Below are 22594 nucleotides of genomic sequence, written 5' to 3'. Positions count from 1 at the left end.
TCATTAGCTTTATGCCACAGAACATTGATTTTTTTTTTGACATCTAATAATTAACATTTTAAATATATATTACTTGATCTTTCGACTTCTTATGATGCATAAAGTATGCAAAGCTCTATGTCAATGAGTCAGCTGGTAGATACTATACAGTGCATAGTTCTAATAACTGTTTACATTGTTTATTGTTGTAGAGCAGAACATTACTATAGCAATGTGGGTTATTTTAAATATGTATTTTTGTGTAGGTCAACCTGATAGACTTTAACAACTGGATAACACTGCCCAAATTTCTAAAAGAGCAACTTTTTAATTAGAAAACTTCGAAGTTTAAAAAAATCGAAGAAAATTATTTAGTTGTTTTTCCCTATAGCGTGTATAGAAGAAATTGTTTTGTCATGAACAATCTGAAGTATTTTTAATGTGTTTTGCATGTTGATAATTATACTGAGTGAAATACAGGATAATACACATACAAGAAAACTGGATTTCATGACATATTAAAATAATGTGTTGTTTAAATTCAGAGTTAGTAATTCCTCACATAATTGATGATACATAAGAAGTCATTACGTCCTGGTTTCTTAAATTTATAGAGGAGACAAGGATGCAAAATCCACAAATGTGGTTGCTTGGTGGGACTGGAGGCTGTCCAACTTCATTCTAGATTATCCACACCTCTTAAATAATTCAGATTGATTTGATAAAGACTATGAAAAGTGCCTGTTAAATATAGAATATCAAGAAAGAGAGTATTCGTATCAAGTTGGAGCAAATAATTTTATGAAATCTAAAGCCGAAACCATGTTTGAATTTAACCCTTAAAGTTGGCATGTGCCCTCAAATACTGCTCACATGGAGAAGAACTGATACCGAATGAATTAGGTTACAAGTCTAAAAATTTACTGAATTGTAGGAATTTTTCTTGATGTTGGGATAAGACTGAATCTTTTTGTGGAGCTCTTTAATACTTTGAAGCATTGATGTATCAGGGTAACGCTTTCGCAATTTTTTTCTTATATTCTTCAGGCATTACCTGAAACACAAATTTCCAACTATGCAGCTACATTGCACCGAAAAAAACCACTGGTACCAGCTCTTTATAAGGTCATTCAGGACCCAAATAATGAGGTAGGAAATATTTAAAAAGATTTTTCTTAACATTCTTATCTCTTCCACCTCTACAAGTAAAACTAGAGTAATTGAGTGGTAAAGATAGAAAGGAAGATTCTTCAGTCCTTTCTAGTGTAGTCTAACTCTCTTGTTTTTGACAGTTACTTGAATGCCTTTATGATAATTAACTTCATATGCTCCCAAAAATATAGTTTATGCTGTTTGCTAGATTTTACTTGCCAGTTGACTGTTACCCTTGATTTGGCATGAAGTTTTTTTCTTCTCAGCAACCACTTTTCAATTGTAGCAGAGACAAAGTAAGCCTTACAGTGAAACTCAGTAAGATGTATGTGTTTATCACCTGGTGCCATATTACAGTGTATGATAGAAACAATTTCTTAAATCCTATTAAAATAACCAGGCCTTATTCTGCTAAAAGTAGGATCATGTTTGTGTAATTTGGTTTATACTGCAGTAAACAACAGCAGAACAGTGGCCTCAGAATATAAATACACTCAGTGAAAGCTTACTGTTATACATAGTTCACTTTGCAGGTGATGTTAAACTGAGTTTTCTATTCTATTGACATCTGCTATAGGCATTTCTGGGAAACTATGTGAAATAGAACTTCTGAATAAATGGCCAGCGTGCCATTCTGCACTGTATAAACTACTTTAGATAAAATGCTTCAAAATATTTATCACCCATGATCTCTTGTATGCTTATAAATTAAAAGACAAGTCTGCATAGCGGGGAACTTTATTTTTCTAAGCACAGCTCAGCTGCTTTTGGAAGCTGAATGCTTGATTGATCTTAAAGGAGATTGCATAATGCTCACAATAAAAAAAAAGCTTCATAGCTGTCAGCTTCATTTCAATGTTACAAGTAATTTGCCTAGTGATCTTTTTATTTCTACAAACCTACTGTTATTCTCTCTCCAATCTGAAGCCACCTATCCTGTTGTTTTTAGTATGTATATATTTGTGTGTGTGTATACTTCTGAAAATGTAAAAGCTTTCCTTTGCTTTAAGAAGCATTAATATTTTTTTTAATGGTGCGAAGAATTTGATTTGCAGAAAGAGTATCTTCTTACAGGTGTGACAATATCTTATGTTATTGCACACTGGTGCTTGTGAAATATTACTTGTTGGAACTACTGGTGCTCTTTGGGCCTGATTCTGATATCAGATATAAGATAAGCAATCCCAGACTCAAAGATGACCAGCTTCAGGTTCTACTTGTTAAGGCAGTATGTATTTCCTTGTTGTGCTTCTTCCAAACTTATTTGTGTGTGATAAGCGTAGTGAATTCATTACTTGGTCTGATTCTGTGGTAATATTTGGCTCTAAGTGTGGGGTTTTTAAAATATGCTTTAGAGGGAATTATTTGTTAGAAGAATAACTGATTACCATATAAGTTTTATCTTCGTAAGCAGACTGTTAATGCTGGACTCCTAAACTTGATGGACAAATGATTTTTTTTCCTTTTTTTTTTTTTTTTTTACTAAATCATAACATCAACCTATTTTTAGAATTTCCCGAAGCATTAAAATATTCAGGGCAAACATAATTTTTTTCTAGAGTCACACAATTCTGTCTTGCTAAGGCAAGGATTATTAATTTAACTTGGAACTAGCTTGTTTCTTTTGATTCTTAAACAAACAAGATGTTTCTCTTTTTGACAGCTGTGAATTTGAGAGCTATCAAACAAATGCAAGTGTACTGTCAAGTTAAATACAATTGTTACTGGTTACCTTTTAGGAAATTTCCTTTTTTAATATGGAGAATATAATGAATGAAAAGTTACATAAAGAGTAGAGCATGATCTTGCTTATGCATAGCTTAATTAACTGAATAATGTATCAGTTTTTCCATAATATTTGAATTCTGAAGTAAAACACTTTTGGAGTACTGTTTTTTTTATATAGTTTTATAATTTTTGGAGTTGGTTTTTGGTCGTAGACATAAATGCTCTATGGGTTTTAAATTGATACAGTACTGAAATGTAAACATTGAATATTCATGTGAGGCTATTTAGGTTTAACCTGGAAAGCTCATTCTTGAAATGAAATGAGGTCACTTTTGCAATGCCAAGCACTTTCCAGACCCAGTACTCTTCAATTATTAAGTAATTTCACCCATTATGTCATAGTTAAGCCTAAAGTGAGCACATCATGGTTGATTTCTTCAAAATGGCAAGAATTTCCACATTTTATAGTAACATATTTAACTTCAAATTATGTCTTTTCAGATCTGGCAAACTTTCAAGTAAGCTGAACTAAAGCTATTCATCACTTTCCTTAAAACATTACTTGTCTGCATTTCTGTGAGGTGTAAAAATTAAGTCTGCAAATTGTGTTGTTGTCACTTACTGTATATTTAAGCCAGTAAAAATTGTGTTTGTAATAGTTTATGCTAATTGCTGTTTCTGCTAATAGATTAAGCTCTTTTAATATAAGTTGTTACTTTGTCAGAAAAGAGATATAGTTATAAGAGACTTTTTATTTTGGGGTTTTTTTACTCTATACTGTGCTATTCAGTTTGGACTGAAAGACTTTTAGAATTAAAAGTGTGCTGGTTCATGTATACACCCACTACACCACTAGTGACACCTCTGTGTACCCAGTGTCTTCTCAATATTTATATTCAGAGAAATAATTGGAAGAGGCCGCTTCTCTGAAAAGCCAGATAATTAGGATGCAAGGAAAACATTTGTTCTTTCTTACAGTGTTAGGTTTTCTGTTTCCAGGTGGGGGATCATTTATACTCTGGTAGGAAAAATGTGGGTGTTTGTGCCTTTTGAAATTATTTGCCTTGTAGCATCTTTGCGGTGGTAGCATTTTCTGGAGGACATAAGGCTCTGAACACACCAAATGTGCTATAGTACTTGCTACAAACAGCTTTCAGGTTTTCAACTAAATAATTCAGAGTTGTTAGACCTCTTGTTAAACCAATAGGGCAGTTATTAGAAATGAGGAGTATTTACTTGCTTGCAGCATCAGTGACTGGGTATTGCTTGTATCTTTTTATGGAGCATGGTTTCACACAGAAGGTAAGTTTTATAAAATTTTCATTTGAAAGCCAGTAGAATAAACCTAGTATCTGCTCTGGTTGAGTTTTATCTGACTGCAGCATAAGTTATTCTTTTCTACTGTTTTTACTGGGACTTGGATGAGACTGGCTAATTTCTAATAGGAAACAGCTTTGGGCTGCTGTCATCTCTAGGCTCATAGATGTACTATTTATAGCAATCCTGCTGTATATATCTGATTTCTGATAATAATTGTTCAGCTTTTCTTGCACCTGTTACCTTTTTGCATATATGTTGTAGTTTAGGCCCATCAGGGAACAAAAGACCACGATTAACCTCAACTACCAAAGACCTGAGAATTGCCAAAGGGCAGGGAGAGCTTAATTGCCACTTAAGGTCCAGGACAAAACAGATCAGGCTACTGGGCTTGGGGAAGAAAACAGAAAATTATTTAATCCAACACCAATTAAAGCATAACCATAAAACCCCAAAAATATAACCAACATAAAACAATACAGAGTGGTACAACGATGAAGTGTCCAACCAGCCCTTTAAGACGACCTTCTCCCCACTCCTCCCCTCTTCCTGGGCTCAGTCCTAATCCCAGTGTCTCTACCTCCTCCCTACCCCCCCACCCCCCGAACGGCTCAGGGGGGAAGGGAATGGGGGTTTCAGTCAGTGTATTCCTGATAGCTTCTGCTGTTTGTCTCTCCTCAGGGCAAGTGGGCTCCCTGCCAATCCTCCCTGCTTCTCCATGGGGTCCCTCACACACCTGGCAGCCCTGCACGGGCTGCTCTGACTGACATGCTGTCGTGGTTTTGCCCAGCCGGAGCAAAGGGGAAGAAAACCGCGACTCCTCCCCCTCCCCCTCCCTACGGAACGCGGAGGGGATCGGAGAGGGAGGAAAAAAAAAAGTAAAAGAGCCCGCGTAAGTTGAAATAAGAACAGTTTACTGGGGAAAATTGAAGAGGAACAACTATAACAAAGACAAGGGGATATTACAAAGAAAACTGGTGAGTGATGCAGTTGCTCACCACCCGGGACCCGACCTGAGCGACCGCTCCGGACCGGCGCCCCCGGAAGAGCTTCTTCCGGCCAGCCCCCACCTATACCCTGGGCATGACGTTAGGATGGTATCGAATACCTGCTGGGCAGCCTGGGTCAGCTGCTCAGGCTGTGCCCTTTCCTGGTTCCTCACGGGAATTAACTCTATCCTGGCTCAAACCAGGACACTCCACCCTTTATTCTATACCATCTACACGTCATGTCTAGATTTACACATCATAATCATCTACACATGCATAACGTAGAGCAACTATAGGAATCATGACATTCAACAGCTATCATTATACAATTTAATTCACGGGTTATTCTCACCCAGAATCAAATTCCCTTGAGGCACACATTGGGTCTTCCCATCCTTGCACATCACCCACCAAGTACACCCAGGTCCCTGAGCAAAAATAATCCCACGGATGGGTTTGCCTTTACCTGAGGCAGGACACACCCAGACTGCCTTCCCTAACATGTCTTTTATATGTACCACAGGGACTTTGTTCCATTCTACAATATGTAAGGGTTCTGATTGGGCAGGGCCAGCTCGATTGACAGATCCTCTAGAGTTGACTAACCAGGTGGCCTTTTCCAAGTGTGTATCCCAATGCTTGAAAGTTCCACCTCCCGTTGCTTTCAGTGTGGTTTTCAGTAACCCATTGTGTCTCTCAACTTTTCCTGAGGCTGGTGCATGATAGGGATTATGATAAACCCATTCAATGCCATGCTCTTTGGCCCAGGCATCTATGAGGTTGTTTCTGAAGTGTGTCCCATTGTCTGACTCAGTTCTTTCTGGGGTGCCATGTCACCAGAGGACTTTATTCAGGGCCTTGAAAGGAGTGTTCCGGGTGGTGGCATGAGCCACAGGATATGTTTCCAACCATCCTGTGGTTGCCTCCACCATTGTGAGAACATGACGTTTGCCTTGGCGAGTCTGTGGCACTGTGATGTAATCAATCTGCCAGGCCTCTCCGTATTTATATTTCTGCCATCGTTCTCCATACCATATGGGCTTCGACTGTTTTGCTTGTTTAATTGTAGCACGTCTCACACTCATGGATAACCTGTGCAATAGTGTCCAAGGTTAAGTCCACCCCTCGATCACGAGCCCATTTATAGGTAGCATCTCTGCCTTGATGACCTGAGGTATCATGGGCCCATCGAGGTAAAAATAACTCCCTCTTATGTTGCCAATCCAGATCTATCTGAGAAATCTTAGCAGCCTTGTCAACTTGCTGGTTATGCAGACATTCTTCCGTGGCCCGCTTTTTGGGTACGTGAGCATCTACATGGCGCACCTTCACAACTAGTTTCTCCATTCAAGCAGCAATGTCCTGCCATAGTGGAGCAGCCCAGATGGGTTTGCCCCGTCGTTGCTAGTTGTTCTGTCTCCATTGCTGTAGCCATCCCCACAGAGCGTTTGCCACCATCCACAAATCAGTGTAGAGGTAGATCCTTGGCCATGTTTCCCGTTCAGCAATGTCTAAAGCCAACTGGATGGCTTTTACCTCTGCAAACTGACTGGATTCACCCTCTCCTTCTACAGCTTCTGAAATTTTGCGTAGGGGACTCCATACAGCTGCCTTCCATCTCTGATACCTTCCCACAAGGCAACAGGACCCATCAGTAAACAGGGCATACCGCTTCTCATCTTCTGACAGTTCTCATACTATGGGGCCTCGTCAACACGTGTCACCTTCTCTGGTGATATTTCACCATCTTCGCACTCTGGCCAGTTTGTGATCACCTCCAGGATCCCAGGGCAACTAGGCTTCCCTATGCAAGCTCATTGTGTGATCAGTGCAATCCACTTACTCCATGTAGCATCAGTTGCATGATGTGTAGGGAATGCCTTCCCCTTGAACATCCAGCCCAGCACTGGCAGTTGAGGTGCTAGGAAGAGTTGTGTTTCTGTGCCGATCACTTCTGACGCAGCTTGAACTCCTTCATATGCTGCCAGTATCTCCTTCTCGGTTGGAGTGTATCGGGCCTCGGATCCTCTGTATCCCCAACTCCAAAACCCGAGGGGTCGGCCTCGACCCTCCCCAGGTGCTCTCTGCCAAAGACTCCAAGTAGGGCCATTCTCCCCAGCTGCACTGTAGAGCACATTTTTAACATCTGGTCCTGTCCGGACTGGCCCAAGTGCCATCGCATGAACAATCTCCTGTTTAATTTGTTCAAAACTTTGTTGCTGCTCAGGACCCCATTCAAAATCATTCTTCTTCTGTGTCACACGGTAGAGGGAGCTAACAATCATGCTATAATTTGGAATATGCATTCTCCAAAAACCCACAACACCTAAGAAAGCTTGTGTTTCCTTTTTGTTAGTTGGTGGAGACATGGCTGCAATCTTGTTTATCACCTCTACTGGAATATGGCGACGTCCATCCTGCCATTTTACTCCTAAAAACTGGATCTCCTGTGCAGGTCCTTTGACTTTACTGTGTTTAATGGCAAAGCCAGCCTTTAGAAGAATTTGAATTATTTTCTTTCCTTTATCAAGGACTTCCACGGCTGAGTCACCCCACATCACACTATCATCAATGTATTGCAGATGTTCTGGGGCCTCACCCTCCTCCAGTGTGGCCTGGATCAGTCCATGGCAAATGGTGGGGCTGTGTTTCCACCCCTGGGGCAGTCGATTCCAAGTACACTGCACCCCTCTCCAACTGAAAGCAAACTGAGGCCTGCACTCTTTTGCTAAAGGGATTGAAAAGAATGCATTGGCAATATCAATGGTGGCATACCATTTGGCTGCCTTGGACTCCAATTCGTATTGGAGTTCCAACATGTCTGGCACAGCTGCGCTCAGCGGTAGCGTGACTTCATTCAGGCCACGATAGTCTACTGTCAGTCTCCACTCTCCAGTAGACTTTTGTACCGGCCATATAGGGCTGTTAAAGGGTGAGTGAGTTTTGCTGATCACCCCTTGGCTCTCCAATTGGCAAATCAACTTATGAATGGGAATCACAGAGTCTCTGTTGGTGCAGTATTGCCAACGGTGCACTGTTGTGATCGCAATTGGTACCTGTTGCTCCTCAACCTTCAGCAACCCCACAACAGAAGGGTCCTCTGAAAGGCCAGGCATGCTGGATAATTGTTCAATCTCTTCTGCCTCCACTGCAGCCACACCAAAGGCCCACCTGTATCCTTTTGGGTCCTTAAAATACCCTTTCTTAAGATAATCTATACCTAAGATGCATGGAGCTTTGGGGCCTGTCGCAATGGGATGCTTGTGCCAATTTGTGCCAGTCAGACCCACTTCAGCTTCTAATACAGATAGCTGTTGAGATCCCCCTGTCACTCCAGAAATACAAATGGATTCTGTCCCTTTAAAATTTGATGGCATCAGAGTACATTGTGCACCGGTGTCCACTAAAGCCTTGTATTCTTGTGGATCTGATGTGCCAGGCCAACGAATCCACACAGTCCAATAAACTCGATTATCCCTTTCCTCCACCTGGCTGGAGGCAGGGCCCCCCTAATACTGGTCATCGCAGTCATCATTTACTGTTTCCCAGGAAACACCAGAGGTCCCCTCGAGGGAATCAGAATTGAAATCAACCCTCCTATCTTGTCTAGGGGGTTGCTCACAGGAAACTGGAGCGACATTCCTCCAAGGAGAGTTACTTTTTTTAACCCTTCCTTTACACAACTCCTGTGCCGGTGATCTTGGAGTAGATGGGGTAGGTGGCGTATCCCACTTGCTCATATTCTCTCCTTGGTCCTGTGAATGGGACCGTGAAACATCCTGGGGTGTATACTCCTTATGTTCCTGCTCTTGAGCACGGGGACTTCTTAAAAGCTGGAGTACTGGCAGGTGGAGAGCGAAACATGAATTGGTCCATCTTCCGTGACATTTTCTCTACAGCTGAAACAACAGCCTGTAGGGAACAAGGCACATTTTCTTCATATTGCCGAAGTTGAGCAGCTAGTTGTTCCACCATTTGCCTCTCATTTTCTTTCCAGGAGACAACTGCCATCGAACCTGCATAAAATGGTGGTGCACTTCGTAGGAACTTTCGCCACATAACTCATGTGCATTGAACTTCATCTGGGTCTGTGGGTGCATAGTCATTATAAATAATCTCCAGCACAGCTAACTCCCTCGAATATTGAATGCCTTTCTCCATAGTGGTCCACTTGCTTGGGGGGCTTGTAATATCTTCCTTGAAGGGGTATCTTTCCTTCACACCCAACAAAAGTCGCCTCCAGAGGCTGAGGGTTTGTGACGGTCTTCCCATAGCTTTATCAATGTCCCCGTCCCGGGACAAGGAGCCCAATTGCCTGGCTTCCTTGCCCTCTAAGTCCAAACTGTGGGCTCCATTTTCCCAGCATCAGAGCATCCAGGTGATAATGTGCTCACCTGGGTGACAGCTGTAATCTTTCTGCACATCTCGCAGTTCACTCAGGGACAAGGACCGGCTGATTATCTCTGGCTCCAACTCTTCTTCCCTCTGTGATATCCCTTGTTCATCTTCATCCTTAGTGCTGCAAACTGGTTTTTTTGTGTATTTCTTTTTCTGTACAGGAGCAAATGATACTGGCACAAATTGATACTCTGATTCAACAGCAATTGTATCAGTTGTCTCAGTTTTAGTGGCTGCAGTTGTAACAGCAACAGTCTGGGTTTGAGTATCTACAGTTGTAGCAGCAGTCTGAGTGGACACAACAATATTCACAGTCTGGGTATGAGTGTCCACAGTGGTAACAGCAATGGTGTCAGCAGTCTGGGTATGAGTGTTCACAGCTGCAACTGCAACATCCACTGCTGAAGTTGGAACAGCAACTGGTTCTGGCACAGCTGAGTTAGGAATGGGTTCCTGTGTTCTCCAAATCTTTACAGGTAAAAAGCTCCCTGGACACCTGTCCATATTCTGTATGCCTCTCCTCACAGCTCAAAAAAAATTTACAATCCAAGCCAAGGTGAAAACAAGGGAAAATAATACAAACATGGTAATTAAAACATTCCAAGTATTACTGTTAGAATCCATTAGAAGCACCTTGAAGAAATGAGGGTAAGTGACATAGTGGGAGGAATTAAACATGTCAGTCTTTCCCATAAATTGAGTGCCATTATTAAGTTCTAGGAGAAAATGTGGAAGAGACAGAAAAGCCATGTACACATTCCAACCCAACTTAATAACCCATGACAAAATCATATCATAAGCCAATCCCATCCAGTGCAGTAGCATGAGAATTTTCATACATTTTCCACAGACGAGAAACACTATCACAGGACATACATTATGCAGATAAGAGGACATGTAATACCACCATACAAGCATATCAACCAACACTGTGATCAGCAATCAGTTAGTGTCAGGAGTGCACACAAGGATTTTGTTTAAACTCACTCTGTTCTATTTCAACCTCGCGGGCCCCACGTTAGGCGCCAATTAATGTCGTGGTTTTGCCCAGCCGGAGCAAAGGGGAAGAAAACCGCGACTCCTCCCCCTCCCCCTCCCTACGGAACGCGGAGGGGATCGGAGAGGGAGGAAAAAAAAAGTAAACGAGCCCGCGTAAGTTGAAATAAGAACAGTTTACTGGGGAAAATTGAAGAGGAACAACTATAACAAAGACAAGGGGATATCACAAAGAAAACTGGTGAGTGAGGCAGTTGCTCACCACCCGGGACCCGACCTGAGCGACCGCTCCGGACCGGCGCCCCCGGAAGAGCTTCTTCCGGCCAGCCCCCACCTATACCCTGGGCATGACGTTAGGATGGTATCGAATACCTGCTGGCCAGCCTGGGTCAGCTGCTCAGGCTGTGCCCTTTCCTGGTTCCTCACGGGAATTAACTCTATCCTGGCTCAAACCAGGACACATGCGTTCATCTCAAAGGCTGCAGCTCCTTTCTGCCTCTCGTGTGGGTCTGCTCTGCAGCCCGCAGGCTCTCTAGCACAGCCTGCGCCATGGCCACCTCCTCACACAGTCTCTCGCCCATCTCGGCACACTCACACAGAGCTGCTGGTGGCTCTCAGTCCTGCCATTGCCGTGCATGGGTTGCAGGGGTACAGCCTACATTCTCACCACGGGTTGCAGAGGGGTCTCTGGTCCAGTGCACCTCCTTCCTTCCTGCCTCCTTCTCTGACTGTGGGGTTTGCGTGGTCTCCTCTGTCTTGTACTGCTCTTAAACCTTCTGCAAGCACTTCAAATTCCCGTCCCTAAATAGTGGTGGCAGAGGCACCAGATTGGCCCAGCCAGGCTGGAGGTGGGTCTGAACCCAGGAGCCACGGGAGAGTCCAAAAACTCTTTACCAGGTCTTCACTGCAACCCGCTTCCCCTGTTACCAAGGAAAAGCTGCTCCTTGCTAAACTATGACAATTTAGGCTTGCATTTATTGTTTCCAGAGATTTCTTCTTTACAGTAGCTTATATTTTCTTTTAGAGAAAACCTACACTTTTTTCAGTGATTTCCGAATTATTTAGTAACTACAATTTTTTTTTTTCCCCTATTTGAACATCTGGAATGTACTAGGCTTTTCATGACACAATGATACAGTTTTGTTTCTGAGTATTTGAACATTTACGGTAAGAGATGGTTTTAAAAATTAATGTCACTTTTATATTGGAGTTTCTACAGAATAAATATTAATTAAGAAAAATATACCTACACATCTTTTGAACATAGTGTTTTATATGTATGAAATACTGGAATAAATATACTAGATAAAAGAAATATTTTGAACTTGACAGAGAAAGCCCTAGCAATGTTTTCTTAAAATGATTGCTATAGAAGTTTTACAGGCTTCTAATTTAATTTAGATCCCAGAAGTATTTTACATATGTAAACATTTTACATAAAAGTCTGTGTCCTCCAAATGTCTGGACTTCTCTCATTCCATATAAATGTTATCAATGCCAGCTTCCTTCCTTTCCTCTTGTGGAATCTTTCTTTGTTCTGTTGCAAAGCAAAGCTTTTAGCTTAGAGTAACTAGACTGTCAATTGGAATGCCTGTTACACAAGGTACTTAAGTCTCTGGTATAAGAAGAGAGTTTTCTGATAACAAAGTTTTATTTTACACAGATGTCATATTATGTCTTATGTAGTCAGTGACTTTAAAATGATATGCTTCATTGACTAGAATTCTGTGTAGTAGAAATGTTGCTTGTAGAAATGTCTATCCCTTTGCTTATAGCAAGAGACTTCTTCAGAGTTCTTTAAGAGAATGAATGGTTCACAACAAGCTACAGAATTTCACTTCATATAGCATAGCAAAAGGAACAGGAAATTTTGAGTACTAAGATTTTGATCAAATTTTGACAAATTTAATGAAAGAGGAATTTATCAAAGTCTTTGAAACATACTGATAATGCTCTGAAGGTCCTATGCTGCACACCTCTGGGAGTAAGAGTGAAAGAAGGAATCGTTTGTGCTGTATCTAATCTTCTGCTCTGTGCTGTGTATTTCCTATTTATGCCTTTTTGTCTTGTCAGTACAGCTGCTATTGTCTTTGTCAAATATAGGCTTTTCATTGCTCTTAAAAATGGTATGTATAATTTACTGTGCATGTATAAGAGAGCTCCATAAAGCACATACGGTTAGGAAGACTTACTTGAGATTCTGGCCTCTATTTTTGCACTCGAACTCTTCTATATGAATATAGATCCTTTAGGTTACATGGATGCTACTATCTTTTTGTACATTGAATCATGTGAGTGTTTTCCTTAGATCAGAACATCCCATTTCTTGGAATGTAATACTAGATACTGGTCACAGATCTTACCAAATTTGACTTTATTTTTGTTATGGTAGTTTTTTACTTTGGTATTAAAGACTTATTAGTCACGGGTAAGGGAGAGACAATTTTCTTTCCCGGTTCATTACAGTTCTGTGAATGGATCTTAACTACTTATTTTGCATTGTAGACTCTTAAAATGATAGGGTTTTTCTCATGCTTATAACACTGCCTTGATAATGGCCTTGATTCTTGTACTGAAACCTGAAAAGCAGCTCGAGATGGAAAAATCACTTTGTATTGTAATGGACAAATGCACACTTGTTGGGTTTGAGACTAAAAAGCTGTATGTAAGAAATTAATATTTCTGCTAATAAACTTGTCATTAGCAGGTAATCTTTACCCTTTGTACTGTTATGAATCTTAGAACTGAACCATTAAAGTTTTATGATACTCATAGTTCAAGCCACATGTCTGTCACATGCCTTAAATTAGTACCAATATGCCAAATAAATCTCATACTGAGCCCTAGAGAATAATATTCTTGTAGCGCAAGGTGGTAGTGGCTGTAGTAAGGCTAGATTTCCCAGTACAGCATACCAGTGCCCCTCAGGTCTGTCCTTACAGACATTCTCAACAGAACGTAGAGAATGAATGAACGTAGGTTCATTCACTTACTTGCCATCAAGGAATGTAATTTTTACTGGCTGCAATGGACATAGCCTCTACATTTGCTCTCTCATTCTCCCTGATTAGAGAAGCCCAACAGTAATTCATTAACCTTTCTGCCTTTCCACAGCTCCTGGAGCCTGTTTGCCACCAACTCTTTGAACTTTATAGAAGTTCTGAAGTACGACTCAAGAGATTCACGCTGCAGTTTTTGCCAGAGTTGATCTGGGTATATCTGCGTCTTACTGCCAGCAGGGATAGGCAGAGTAATGGTTGCATTGAAGCATTGCTGCTTGGCATTTACAACTTGGTAAGTGAGATGAGTGGGAATGACTGAGGAAAGCTTTAATCTGAGGTTTTGTGTCACTCTGTAGTTAGGAATAAAAACAATTATTGGAACAGTATATTTGAAATTATAATGTGCTGACATGAAAGCATGTTTAATCTGGAGAAAAGCATACTGTAGAAAAATTTTAAATTTTTATAGTAATCTCTTTTGGACAAACATTTTAACTAAAGATAATCTCATGGGCTTTCTTGAACTGTCATGTACTTGTGTTCATAAGCAAATTAAATATCCTTCTTTAATGCCGAAAAATGCATCTTTGGATGGAAGTGACTGTCAGGCCAATATACTTGGTCAGTCTTCACGTGTCTCCCCACTTGCTCTGAATATGTATTTTTAAAGGTAATATGAAGATGAAACCACTTTGCATGCTAGCACTTAGATACACACGTGTACATTTGAGGCAGATAGGTCTTGAGTGGAACTGTGATTTTAAGAATAAGTAATAGTAACTGTAGATGATTAAGTTTGACTGTTGGATGTAAAAGTAGTTTATATACTTGCCTTAGCCTGGAAATGTTTACTGTTTTAATGTTATGTGACTCTTCAGTACTTAGCAATACTGCCAAGATAGATAACTCTAATGAGAATTTCTGTGTTTCAGGGCCTCAAAACGTTATACTGAAACATCATACTTCTTCCTACTATCATACTAAATCTCTACTTCAAATTATATTGTATTTCTACTCGTGATGAGACACAGAATGGTCAAACTATGATTCTTAAAATAATATTCTTGTTATGTGTCTGTAGATCAACTCTAACACCTGGAAGATCCAGTTATTTTAGATTTATTCTGCTAGAAAAAAACATCAGAAACTGCTTGCTGATTTTTGGTACTGTTTGCTTTGAAAGTCATATTGGTGATTCATATTTTTTAAGGACAGTAATTTCTTAATTCTCTTAGGAAGAAAAAGGCCTCAAAATGAACAGTGACTCCCACTATTTTTTATTAAGTTGATATTTTTCTGCATGTACACTGAGACTGAAGGAGTGAATTTATCTTCCCAATACTTGGAAAGTGAAAGACAAGGATAAATCTTTTGTATTCTTATAAATTCTATCAACTGTCCTCCCATTGTGGTCTTTAAAGCCTGCTACAAGTACTGTGCTACCGTGGACGAAGTTTTCACGTAAACTGGAGTGACTAGAGCTCACTGTTTGGAAATTTGTTGTACAAAGTTAAAAGGCGGGGTTTTAGACTCCTTTTTGATATAGTCTTCTGTAATTGCTCTTAGTATATTTACTTTAAAAACTTCTGGACTTGGTTATATGGTAGCCTAGCGACTATCAAACCTAACCAGTACAAAAGACTATTGAGAAAACATTCTATGTATTTCTTACTGGTAGAATGCCTGAAACTTTGCTGATCCCCTTGATTTCACCATTTCTCTGTGATGCATTTGTTATGAGGTACTCCTCATTGTCAGCAAGTGACTCATCAGCCTTCATGCGTCTTCATTTTTTGGGCTTAAAGTTTAGCCTTGCTCCAGTAAACAGTTCTATTCTAGGTAAATGTTACAATGTAAGGATGGACTGGGAAAGCTTTTTGGGTTTTTGTGGGGTTTTTTTTGGGTTGTGATTTGTTTTTTTTTTTGTTATTGTTGTTTTCCTTTGGTTCTGCTGAAGTCATGGTGATCAAAGGAGACAGTGCTATTTTTTTTTTAAATGTTGCGGACTGATTCTGGAAAAGTCTGTGATAGAGATCTTTCCGACTTTTTAAATATGTATGTAAATTTGCTGATATTTTGCAAATCATACAATCATTTTGATTGGAAAAGACCTTTAAGATCATTGAATCTAACCACTAACCTCACACTGCCAAGTCCACCACTAAACCATGTCCCTCAGCATCTTATCTACAATGCAGAGACCCTGAGGTGTTAATAGTCTTACTGGATTAGGACACCTAACTTCTTCTCTGTTAAATGCTTTCAAAGAGTTGAAAATCATTTGAAGTCCTATCTCCTTATTTCTGTTTGGGTTTTGGTTTTGTTTTTTACTGCAGGAAATTGCCGACAAAGATGGAAACAACAAAGTTTTATCTTTCACCATCCCTTCGCTATCTAAACCCTCAATATATCATGAGGTAAGAGACCTACTGTGGTAAATTAGAAGTCAATCTAGTAGAGGAATGAAAACTATCTGGTTGATGCAACAAGTCATTTTAGATGCATCTTGTTGCAGTAAGTTTTCAATGTCAGTAGTTTGCAAGTAGTGTAAGTGAATTCAATAGCATTAGTAGAAGAAAAGTAATTTAAATATTGAAAAACATCTGTGCTGACAGTGTCCATTTTGAACAGAGGTTAGTTGTTTTGCAGTTGCAACTGTGATTTTTTTTTTTCTCTGTCTTACATATTAGTATAAAAGTAATCTTCTTTCTTCTAACTTCATAATACAGTTTGGACTTGCAATAGTGTTTTTGTTCCTCTGCTGCTGTTGTACAAAAGGTCTGTGCAATTAGTACAAACTTCCTATAAATGGATATATGAGTCAAAGTTGAAAATTGTTCTCTTCATTCTATTGCTTTTAAGTGTGGGGGCTGTTTATAATAATGAAATTAGGTAATGGTTTTAGATTTGCTACGTTTGAGAATAGTCTTCATTTTTACAGATAACAAGGCAAGGCTTTGGCTGTTTTGATTTTTAATGCTTTTGGGGACCTTTTACTTATGACTTGATTTCTTCCCCTTCATTCCTTCCTCTCAACCACCCACTTCTAGCCCTCTACTATTGGATCCATGGCTTTAACTGAAGGAGCTCTATGTCAGCATGATCTCATCAGGGTAGTTTACAGTGATCTTCATCCTCAAAGAGAAACCTTTACAGCACAGAACCGGTAGGTGGATGTGCAGTGCTTCACTAGACAAACAGCAAGTTCTTGAATGTTAAGATCAAATATATACGTGTTCAGTCATTAAGTGCTTGGAAATGAATCTAGAGAATAGTCTTAGTGATCATGAGGTACGGCACTTCTGTTGTTTGTTCCAACTTCGCACATTCTTCTGCTAGATAATTTTGAAGAAGGTAACTTCTCCATCATTTCTCTGTATGACTCTGAGTTTGTAACTGTTTTTTTCCACAGAAAAAGGGGAATGGAACTGAGTGGCAAGACAAAACTAGGGATAAGAGAAATGTTTCTGCTGTTTTACTGACTGCCGGCTTTACCTGTGTCTAAAGACTGCTCTAAAGAAACTGATAGAATAATTTTGAATACATTGCAAATATATCTGGTTCCATACATTTGTCCAGATATTAGGCCATATACCATTTCCTTCACAGTTCCTGCATATGCTAATGGCTTTCAGTAATAATATTTTTAAGTGTTTAATACTGAACCTTTAACAGCTTATTAGTGAATGATAATGAAAGAGGATTTCAGGATTTGTGTATTTATTTCTGATGCTCTTTTTTGTACTTTTTGAGACTGAGTTACAGATTTTTTTTTTTTTTTAATGTTAAAATCTGGTGAAATATTCAATATTTAAACCATGCAAGGTTTTGCTCTTGTCTATTTCAGGTTTGAGGTGCTGAGCTTTCTTATGCTGTGCTACAATTCTGCTATTGTGTATATGCCTGCCTCTTCTTACCAGTCACTTTGTAGGATGGGTTCCAGGTGAGACACGTTTGAATTAGTCTTGCAGGGTACAGCTATACTTCTAAATATTCATCCAGGGAAAAGAACAAATTAATATACTTGATGTATTTAATAACTTAAATATTTAACTCTTAGTCAGCGTAACTGGAGATTTGAAGCTGTGTTTGCATACTGATGAAACACATGGATTATCTTACTACTGCATGGGCTTTCATTCTAGTTACGCAACTCTGTTACTTGGAAAAAAAAGTCGTTTTGGGTGGAAATCAGTTGAAGCTACTCAGATTGATTTGCATTTTTTTAATTTACATATTTTTCAGACATTTTTTCAGTATGGTCATCTCAAAAATCCAGTGAGGAATACTTCTGGTTTCTTCTGCTTTGAAATATTAGTGTCTGTCTTGCTTCTGATGATGGTTTATATGAAGGGCTTGCACAGTGTTCTGTGTTTTCAGTGATTTGTTTAGGTTTTTCTTTGGTTTGGGGTTTTTGCCTTTTTCCCCCGTTCTTTTATTTTTTCATCTGACAGTAACATGTCGCTTTTGGGAGAATTTAGTACTGTGATTTTTCAAACTCTTCTGCCTGCCCTTTACATAATCTTGTGCTTGAATAGTCTTAGAACCATCTCGCTGGCAAAGATTCCTGTTTTTTGTTAAGAAGAATCTCAACTATATTCCTGTATGCCTATTTTTACCAGCATTTTTATTTAAAATTAGATAAATTCTCTTTCCTGCTACCCTTAAAGAGAGGAACCTCTTTAAGTGTTTTTTGATATAGCTTTTCTGCTTCGGCACAATACTACTATCAAAGAAAAGCATTACATGCAATTCAGTAGCAAAGAAAGATCAAAATAGCTTCTAACAACATCTGTTCTGTAGTAATACACAAATACAGTAAGATTATAGCCTATTTTCTTCCCTATGATTTCTGATGGGCATGGGTTAGTAATTGGTAGGCTTCCATCATCTTCACTTGAGTTGTGAAAATGCTAAATTTGCCCACTATCTTGAGCTTTTCCTGTGTTTGAAAATTAGATCTGCTCTTTGAGTAGAGAGACAATATTTTATAGGCTAGGAATCTTTTGTTTATTTTTGACACAGTGCAGCAGTTATTAGGTATTAGTGTCCCTGTGTGGCTTCCATTATGGAGAGTCAGACACTGAAGTTAAGAGTAAATTGTTCTGTTTTTTTATGGAGACTGAATGCAATGTTGTATATGGGAATGTAGGCCATTTTCAAGGGTCAGAAGTACTTTCTTTAAAAGCAGCTGAGAACAGTTATCAAGAACACAGTATGTGTGTTATGCAACTTTAGGTTAAAAGTGATTGCATTCTGCCATCATACATTAGATGTGAGATGGTGTTATTTATCTTCTGTACCACTGAAATGTTTTCCTTTAAAGAAAGCTGGTTTAGGTTACTGAATTTTGGAAAGAGTCTTCTACTTGGTGGCTGGCAGTAGAGAACATCTTGCCACCCTCACTCCCTAGAACCCGGTTATGATTTGAAGAAAACAGGTGGAGTTAATGGCTATATGGGAATAGGACTGAATTAACAGCAAGACACATCTCAAGGCAGTGTTATAAAGCTGTAACAGTTGGGAGAGCAACATAAGGATGTTATTGATGTGCACTTATTTTGAATATTACTGAAAATCTCTGTTACATAATGACATTTTTTAGTCTTTGTTGAAGTTAATGTTATGGTGTGTTTATTCAGGTTGTGTGTAAGTGGATTTCCACGGCAACATGAGAAACATTGGAAAGAACACTGTGGCAGAGTGGTGTTAGATCCTGACTTCATGGTGCAGCTGCTCACAGGTGTCTATTACGCCATGTAAGTGGGTGGGTTTTTTTGTATTAATATAAATGTCTGGTTTTATATGAACTAGAGTAGAAATGGTAGTTTGTTTTATGTAATGCATAACACAGGTTTATAACTTAATGTATTACTTGCTCACTCAACCAGCTGATAAGTTGAAAATCTCTCTTGTCAGCATTGGATTAGATGATGAAGGGCTAACAGTAGGTGCTGAAGAGAGTTGGTCTTTGGACTTGATCTTTTTCCAAGTCTTTTCTACCACCAGATACCTTCTGTTCATGAGTATAATGAGCTTGGATGACAAGACATGCGGATGAAATGCCGACATCTTGCATGTCAGTAGCTTCCGAGGGAGCAAAAAGCAATTTCTGATGGAAATTCAGTTCTACTAATTAGTATTAACCTTTAAGTCTTGACCTCATTTTTTTGATTTAACTTTGTCCTGATTATAGCAACAACTTTGTCTTGCTTGGAGGTGATAGAGAACAACTTTTTTGTTATACCAACATGGTTAATAAAAAAATGCTCTGTCTGTACTTTTAAAAGAAGTGAAGGGGCTGAGGAGTGTACATAGCTGATGAACTTTCTACATAAGTGAAGAGCTGGATGTGGACAATAAAGGGACCTGGTTAAGTTCATAAGATATGAATGATATATAACTTACTTTACCTTTTAGATATAATGGTCAGTGGGATCTTGGCCAGGAGGTATTGGAGGACATAATTTACAGAGCACAGCTTGAGCTCTACTCACAGCCTCTGCTGGTAAGAAACAATTCATTGCAATACATAAAATCAAACTTCTTTGTTAAGAGGAGTATGAATGTGTCTCTGAAGTGGACTGGTAACGAAAGCATGTGTGGCAGCTTACTGCACTCCCAAATGTAAGTGTTACCAGCTGGTGTTTTCAACATAGAAAAAAGCATCGTATAAATAGCTCCTTGAGTATTAAGCTAGGGTGTTGGGATCTCCTAGGACTCATTGATGCTGAAAGCTAACATTTTCTAATGTATTACAGTTGGATCAAAATGTTTGTGTTGTTTCAGCATAAGCTACTGATGAGAAGCTTAACCAAATGGTTATCTATTGTAGGACATTATTTGCAAAAAAAGATGTTTTCTTTGCTTCTAGACCTTCAGTGGGGATGTGAACATGCTGTGTGCTTTAACTGATAACACAGTAGAAAAAGCAAGAATGGGATAGAGTTAAAAGTGAAAAGGAGCTTCATCTCCAGAGTCAATGTCAGATTTTGATTCATTAAAGTCACACAGGTCTTCACTTTCTTTGGAAGAGCAGCAATAGAATGGAGTTTAGGGTTTTTTTAGTTTCCACTATACTTGCTGTTGTGATCATAAAAACAGAAATGAAATGTGGTGAAAACTGGACTGGATGCAGATAGATGTGACTGGGAGGGATGAGGAGGTTGACAGAGAGAAGGAGGGAATGAAAGGATTTTGGTTTTGGTCAGATGTAGAAATGAGAATCAAAATAAGAGAGAAAAATAAGGAGAATTAAGTAAAATAGATGATTGTCTTGATTTCTGCATCGGAATTGTGAATAGAAAGCCTTCAGTGCTCCTGTGAAGAAATAACAGTACTTTTAAAAACACTACTTTTTATATAACTAAGAAAGGAATGGATTGGGAAAAATGTTTTTATATGACAATATGAGATCCTTCTGTTCTGCAATAAATTACACAAAATTATTCTCTTGATGAACTACTGTTGGCTGTAAAGTTTATCTATAGACTTTCTGATACTATGCATTTTAAATGCTTGGTATCCATTGAATTATAATAATTGGTTCCTTTTGGAAATGACTCACTCCATCAGATTGAGTTTTAAATTAAATATTGAACTTGCTGAATTAGGCCATCCTATCAAACTACTACATTTAAAAGGTATGTAGGAGGATCTGAAACTTGATGATATGCCAATTTTAAGTCTTCATTGTTCTTTTTGAATCAGTTTGTGTTTGGAGATTACTTCTAATTGTAGGAATCTTCCAAAATGTCTTTGTTTTTTCCAGAGGTCCAAGTGCAGCTCCATGCCATTGTTTGATATCAGTGACATCAATGAAATCTCCAATTTTTCCCCCATGTCCAATTGACACACTTTTCATGCATGTGCATGCAGGCACATCTGTGGTATTTTCTTCTTATTACTATGGTCATGGCCTTGCTTCTTACCTTGTTTTACTGCATTTTTTCAAGAGTAGCTTTAAGGAATTGTCAGTTTTGTAAAAAAAAATTTAAAAAATTAAAATTTACTTGTGTCCTTGGCCTCATGCTAAATATTTAAGTGATCTGACTTTTTCTTAGAATGGGGTCATTTCACCTCATTGCAGTCTCCAAAGGTCTGTATAATTTAGCAGCACTTTTTTTTTATTGTTTTAAACTTTAAAACTACTGGTACCAAATAAAATACTGACTGTGCAGCATCTCAGATAAGTTTCAAGTTCAGCCTCTACTTAAGATTTCCTAACAGCATCAAATTCTTTGAAGTCCATTCAAATACTCAGACAAACACCCACATTAGGATTATTTTTAGAGACCTGCACTCAAGCTAATTCCATAATCATGGGAATACTGTCAGTCATCATTACAATAAGAAACATCATGGTCCCTGTGTTTGCGTATGTCTCTTGGAGAAATATTTTTTACAAAATCTGTGCTTTTATATAAATAGGTTTATATTGCTTGCTGAAATTGCAGCATCAGAAAATTATGACATATCTATAAGGTAGATGTGGTCTTTCACTGTTACTGTGCACTGGAGAGGCCAAGAAAAAATGCAAGGGAAAGACTTTTTCTGGGAAAAGAAAATGTCGCTGTTAACAAAGGCTGGGTATTGGTTTCATAGTCATGAAAACTGGGTATTTCTATAGAGGGAAGCTAATTGTCAAGCTTCGGTATTTCTACCAAGCTAGCCCAGAGCTGGGGAGCAGCTCAGTTCCAATCGGTCAGTCTGAACACAGAACACAGGAGTTCTGCACTCGTTTCAGACAGAAATCCCTGTCTTCAGTGCAGAGATGCACAGGCTTTCTTAGTCTGGTACCCAAGAAGCATGGATCAGCAAGTCCCTATTGTGACAGCATCTTTATGCAATGTATTTTATTGATATACCCACTAATTTGTTGGATGTCCTTTCTGGTAGGCAAGAGTGCATTTCTGGCGTGAAACCAGCCCTGCTTTGTCATCAATAGTTGCAGACTTGTCTTGCCAAGTCAGAATTGTGCTGTTTGGTTTGTGTTCTTGCTTTTCAGTGCTGGATTATACACATTGAGCTTCT

General features: G+C 39.1%; 1 protein-coding gene across 9 annotated transcripts in view; it reads left to right on the top strand.

Moving 5' to 3' along the window:
- HYCC2 (hyccin PI4KA lipid kinase complex subunit 2) overlaps nt 1-22594 on the top strand; it is a 66578-nt gene that overhangs the window by 26059 nt on the left and 17925 nt on the right. For all 9 annotated transcript variants that reach the window (XM_062003087.1, XM_062003088.1, XM_062003090.1 and 6 more), the window contains 7 exons: nt 1027-1128; nt 13674-13853; nt 15898-15978; nt 16612-16727; nt 17409-17504; nt 19204-19320; nt 19982-20069. In XM_062003087.1, coding sequence (XP_061859071.1) covers nt 1027-1128; nt 13674-13853; nt 15898-15978; nt 16612-16727; nt 17409-17504; nt 19204-19320; nt 19982-20069 — 780 coding nt within the window. The remainder of the gene's footprint in view (nt 1-1026; nt 1129-13673; nt 13854-15897; nt 15979-16611; nt 16728-17408; nt 17505-19203; nt 19321-19981; nt 20070-22594) is intronic.

Source organism: Colius striatus, chromosome 9 (assembly GCF_028858725.1).
Source record: "Colius striatus isolate bColStr4 chromosome 9, bColStr4.1.hap1, whole genome shotgun sequence".
Lineage (NCBI taxonomy): Eukaryota > Metazoa > Chordata > Aves > Coliiformes > Coliidae > Colius > Colius striatus.
Note: the sequence above shows the minus strand (reverse complement) of the source record. Positions and strands in the feature narration are given on the sequence as shown.